At 34.2% G+C, this 6,000-nt stretch overlaps 1 protein-coding gene across 2 annotated transcripts in view; it reads right to left on the minus strand.

The window, feature by feature from the left end:
- The window catches only part of PCM1 (pericentriolar material 1), a gene marked incomplete at both ends in the record, with an annotated part of 99,300 nt that extends 97,065 nt beyond the window's left edge, over positions 1–2,235 (minus strand). For both annotated transcript variants that reach the window (XM_080710063.1, XM_080710062.1), the window contains 2 exons: positions 186–431; positions 2,140–2,235. In XM_080710063.1, coding sequence (XP_080566189.1) covers positions 186–431; positions 2,140–2,235 — 342 coding nt within the window. The remainder of the gene's footprint in view (positions 1–185; positions 432–2,139) is intronic.
- Positions 2,236–6,000: the final 3,765 nt, after the last annotated feature.

Below are 6,000 nucleotides of genomic sequence, written 5' to 3' on the forward strand. Positions count from 1 at the left end.
AAACAGGGTCTCTTAAGCCAGGGAGGCTGGCTTTGAACCAGCGCGATCCTCCTGTCTCCATCTCCCAAGAACGGGGATTACAAGCGTGCACCACCACGCCTGGCTTAGATATACTCTTAAGACAAATTACTTCATTTCAAATATTTTCCATAGTCACAATTTGATTTTTAAAATAAGTCACAAACCTGATCTAAATCACTGAAGTTTATCCGCTGCTTAAGTTTGTCTAATTCTGCCTGCTCTGGAACAGACATCTGAGTCATGTATCTACTGTGTGGAAATGTATGTGGAGTCTTTGTTCTTCGCCTTCCAACTCCTGGTGATGACTCCGGAGAAATATCATTAGTTACCCTTTTATCACTTTCTACACGAAACTTTTTTTTATTCTTTTCTGATGATTTATTTGCCTTCTTCTGTTGGCCACCCCAATCCTTTAAAAAAGTAAAAGCAAAAGTTAAAAATTTGATATGCTTAAAAAACTTTGATCAGTCTTAGGATTAAAGTGAGAAGACATTTTTTTCACATAAACTTAACACTCTTAGAAATATTTATTTATTTATTTATTTATTTATTTATTTATTTATTTATTTATTTATTTATTATGTGGTGCTGGGGATTGAACTCAGGGGCATTCTACCTCTGAGCTAAATCCCCAGCCCTATTTTATTTTTATTTTGAAACAAGGTCTTGTTAAGTTGATGAGAGTTGATCCTCCTATCTCAGCCTCCCAAGTACTGGGTTTACAAGCCTACGCCACCACCCAGCTAGAAACACTTATTTCTATTAACCCATTTTCCCTCCTCATTACATCTATCCTAATTTCATAATCCATCCTTTGAAAAATAGGTTAGTCTCCTATTATAGATCATTACCACATAAATCTTCAATCCCAAATAGGTCTGGGAGTATAGCCTGGAGGTAGAAAGCCTCGGGATCCACCCCCAGTACCAAAAAAACTAAAAACAAAAAACTTCAATCCCAACTCTAGAATAAAGTTAAATATTTCCAAAAACTTTTTAAACTTTCTTTCCTATTTATAAAATTAAATATTGAAATAATTTATCTTTACTGGCCTATTTTAAAGTCAGTATGTACATAAAAAGACAACAGATCTGGAATCAATCTGGGTTCTAAAGTCATTACTATTTTCTGAAGAAATGCTCCACTGTGTGACCCTACACAATTTATTTAATGTCCCATAATCTCAGCTTCCTCATGTCTAAAATAAGATTAAAATTAGCATATATTAATATCTAGCATAGTGCCTTCCATGTGGTAAACAATAATGTTTACTATTATCTTTATAGGCAAAAATGTACTACATGATAATATCCAATACAGAATGACAAATAATGCTGACTATTTCAGTCGTAAAACATGTTCTACTTAATCATACACATAATCATACACATAATCTAATTATTTAACAAAACATCTACTACCTATCCACATTGGAAGACCCTTAGTTATTACTATAATAAAACCACTGTAGTATATTTTCCTCATTTATAACAAAATCCATCTCTCTATAAATTATCTCTTCACTCCAATCTATGTGTGGGTATTTCTGCCAACCTTTTATACTACTTATTCTACCCCTTTCTGGCCACAGATAACTAGAAAAGAAATGTATAATTAACACAAATCGGGATGATCATATATTAAAATTTTAATTTGAAACTAACATAAGTAATCAGTATAAAAATGTAGCCATAACTGAAAACTTTAAGTGGATGGGACAGCCATATGCACCAGAGAAGGTAAGAAAGCTTGTCTGTGAAGAGAAAGTTGTGTTAACAGAGGTATTCACAAATAGTGTCATGGAAATAAAAAAGTGAATTATATTTTTTTACAATTTTTTAGTTTCTTTTCCCAGTCCCTTCCTCAAACTCAGCTACATTCCTTTAACATGGTTTCCATAAAACATCTTTATATTCTTCAATCTCCTGTTCAGTTTAAACTAACTCAAGTTGATTTCTGTTAGGTGTAACCAAAGTGTCATCTAATAACAGTGCAGCATACCTTAATATATTAGCTAGCAGGTTTACAAAGAGTCTCAGTGAGTTAGATTTGGTCAAAGTAAAGTTGCACTGTGACATTAATAGTCAACAACACACCACTGATAGTAAGATACCATACCACATTGTTGAGTCTGTCATCAACACTCTCATTGCTCCAGTTTGGTAAATCCTGGTCATTCATGCCTTCTTCAAAAGGACCTCCCCCTGTGGCCATTCTGGCTTCAATGATTAATTTTCTGCAAAACAAGTAAAAACTAGGCATTTTAGCACATAAAAACTTTACCTTTTAAACCATTCAATGAAATGTATCAATATGAAGAAATCTTGAAACACTAGTGTTATTAAATAAGAGAGGCACTGTCAACCTCCTATCTTAAGTTGTCTTACTAATGTTACTGCCTATCATGTTGTCCTCAGTTAAACATCTGGAGTGACAGAGAGGAGAAAGAACCCTATACACCCCGTATATGCATTGCCCTTCAACATCAGTGCAGTCTACCCAGCACTGTCCTACAAGATGTAGTAGCACATACAATAAGAAAAATATTAATAGTTAGAACCAGAACTTTCTTAGGAACCAAGTGTTTCTGTTTTTTTTTTTTTTTTTTTTTTTTTTTTTTGTGTGTGTGTGTGTGTGTGTGTGTGTGTGTGTGTGTGTGTTAGTTACTGAAGATTGAGCCCAGGGGCATATTACCTCTGAGCTACATCCCCAGCCTGATTTTATTCTTTTATTTTGAAACAGGATCTCACTAAGCTGTGAAGGGCCTCAGTAAGTAGTTGAGGCTGGTCGTGAACTCAGATTCTCCTGCCTCAGCCTCTCAAGTACTGGAATTACAAGGGTGCACCACCCCACCCAGCAGTGTCTACCTCAAGGACATGAGGCATAATCTTTGTGCCAAAAATCCAAAGAGGTTAGAACTGTTCTACATGAAACAAGGAAAAAGTTTTGGCTTTAAAGTATGAAGGAAGATATGTCAGAATGTTAAGATGATGAGAAGGTAGAAGCAAATCAAGGTGGGGTAAAGTACCAATAAAATCTAAGAGCGCAGTGACTTAAAATTTTTTTTTTAATAATAGTGATGGCTACTGCCCTATTTTAACTAAATGAAAACATTTTAATGGTGATGCCTTCTGTCCTTTTGTATTGCTACTACCTGATAGCATTCCCTAAATCTTACTAAAGTCTTAACAAACTCACAAGTACTCCTCAGGTAGTTTTTGTCTGGGTATGTAAAAATAAAAGTACTGAATGTTATACCTGGGTCAAAGAGATGAAAAACAGAAGCAACAAAGGTAAAAGCAGAGGTTCAGATTCACAGAAGGGAGGGTTTTGGATTTCCCAATAGCTGTGGAATTGTACAGGAGGAGAAAAGTTTGAGGTAATTTTATCTAAAATTTGAGGTACAGGGAAAGCCATCAGATTACAAAAGACTAAAATAATTTGACCAGTCAGTAAAAGGCAAAAAAGAATACAAATTTAAACTTCTTTGATTCTAAGATCCTAACTCAACCTATTTACTACAGTATAATATCAAAAAGGATCATTTATGACAAAGCAGGATTTATCCCATGTATAATTTAATCCTAAATGTCTATTAAATATTAAGAGATTACATACCAAGTTAAATTGGATAATCTCAAAATTAAAAAGTAATGATAAAAATCAACACAATATTTAAAATATCTTAAACACAATATTACTTTAATGACTTTTCTATAGAGCTGCAAAGTCGTTCTCAGCAGCAAGAACTACTCACAATATCTCACTTCAAACTATACTAAAAAGCTACAGTAATAAAAACAGCATGGTACTGGTACAAGAAGAGATACAAAGACCAATGGAGCAGAATAGAAGAATCAGAAACAAATCTACACTTGAAGCCAACTGATTTTTGACAAAGGGGCTAAAAACATACACTGGAAAAAAGATAGCCTCTTCAAGAAATGTTGTTGGCAAAACTGGTTAACCATATGCAGAAAAATGGAAATAAGCCAGGCGTAGTGAGGCATGCTTGTAATCCCCACGCTTGGGAGGTGGAGACAGGAGGATCACACTGGTTCCAAGCCAGTCTTGCTGGCTTAAGAGACCCTGTTCCAACAAAAATATAAAATAGGTCTGAGAGTATAGCCCGGAGAAGGGTTTCCAGGAAACCAGTACCACCAAAAAAAAAAAAAAAAAAAAAAAAAAAAAATATATATATATATATATATATATATATATAATTTATTTATAGAATGTTTTATGCTCTATTTTTGTAAAATAAATGTCCCCTAAAATGCAGAGCTGGTTCTAAGGATGTATTTATAGACTAATGACTGTGAATACTAAGTACGCTTTCTAAAACAATTTAGAAACTGTACATTACAACTATTTGGGGGGAAAAAGATCAATTCAAAAAAATTTAATACTTTAATCTATTGGGTTGGTAAAATAACTCTGTTCACTGTTTTATAGAAATAAAATTATTAGTATGAAGCTAAAAGAAATAATTATATGTGGATCAATTCTCAACATATTAACATTCAGGAAATTTCTCAAAAACAGTAAATATCTCCCCCTATAAAAGGCAGAAAATAACAGCAGTCATTTCTTCACACCAACATATCTAATTGCTTTAAAGTCCCGATGAGCCAAGCATGGTGATGCATGCTTGTAATCCCAGAACTTAGAAGACTGATGTAGGAGCATCATAGGTTCATGGCTAGCCTCAGCAACTTAGTGAGACCCTGTTTCCAAATAAAAAATAAAAATAGGGCTGGAGGTGTAGCTCAGAGGTAGGATGTCCCTGGGGTTTCATCCCCAGTACCTCAGTACCAAAAAAAAAGTCACCATTAAAAATATAAGATCTCTGCTTTCTAAATTTTCTTAGGTCTATTAATATGAACTAGTATTTAGAATGACAGACTTCTGAAAATGAAAAGATTAGAGATGTAAAGAGGGACATAGGAAAGACCAAGTAAAATATCTGTGGCAGAATCAGTAGGGCTTGGTGACTATTATGATAAGGAATCAGTAAAAGGACTAACCCTAGGTTTCTAGCTTGAACAACTTGGTATATGATACAAAATAATTAGAAGATTAAGTTTCAGTTGTTTACAGAAGAGGAGGATGAGCTGTTTTAGAAATGTTGGGTTTAAAGTACCTATAGTACCTTCAATTAAATTCATCTACTGAACACATATGGATTTCTAAGAAAAATCTATGATGGAGAGAAATCTGTATGTCATTAATCATAAAAGTACCTCAAGTGAACAAGAGATGATAAAGAGTAAGAGAATACTAAACCTTAAAGGATACTTGTACTTAAGAGACAGGAAAAGGACATCAAGAAGGTATGAAAAGATAGGAGAAGCCAGGAGAGTATACCAAAAAGAAAAGTGTACCAAAAAGGAGTATGTGGTAAGATGGCAAATGTTACCTTGTCAAATAAGAAAAGCACTGAGGAGTGTCATTTTGGATTTAGCAACAAGGTTATCAGTGACCTTGGTAAAGGCAACTTGAGCAGAGTGACAAGGGTCAATTCCATAATTAGAATGCATTAGGGAGGGGAATGAAAATAAATGTAGGAAGCTAATTACTAGATGTGTGAGACACACACACACATACATGTATGTGTATATATATATATGTGTGTGTGTGTGTGTGTATGTTGTATATGTGTACATGTATAAACATACATATATATATCTACACACACACACACACACACACACACACACACACACACACACACACATATATTTGTGGTGCTGGAGACTGAACCCATGGTGTTCTACTACTGAGCTATACCTTCAACTCTTTTTTGGATCATAGGTGTGTACCACCATGCCGAGCTACTAGATAATGTTTTTAAGGAATCAATCTGTAAAGGAAAAATAGCAGAGGTGGTTATAAAAAAAAAACGATTAAAATAAAATTATCCTGAGGATGTTTAAAATTTGTCAGTAAAAAGGTCATACAAGGAGCTACTGAAGATGC

The sequence above is a fragment of the Muscardinus avellanarius genome, assembly GCF_963383645.1.
Source record: "Muscardinus avellanarius genome assembly, chromosome: 14".
In the NCBI taxonomy this organism is placed as follows: domain Eukaryota; kingdom Metazoa; phylum Chordata; class Mammalia; order Rodentia; family Gliridae; genus Muscardinus; species Muscardinus avellanarius.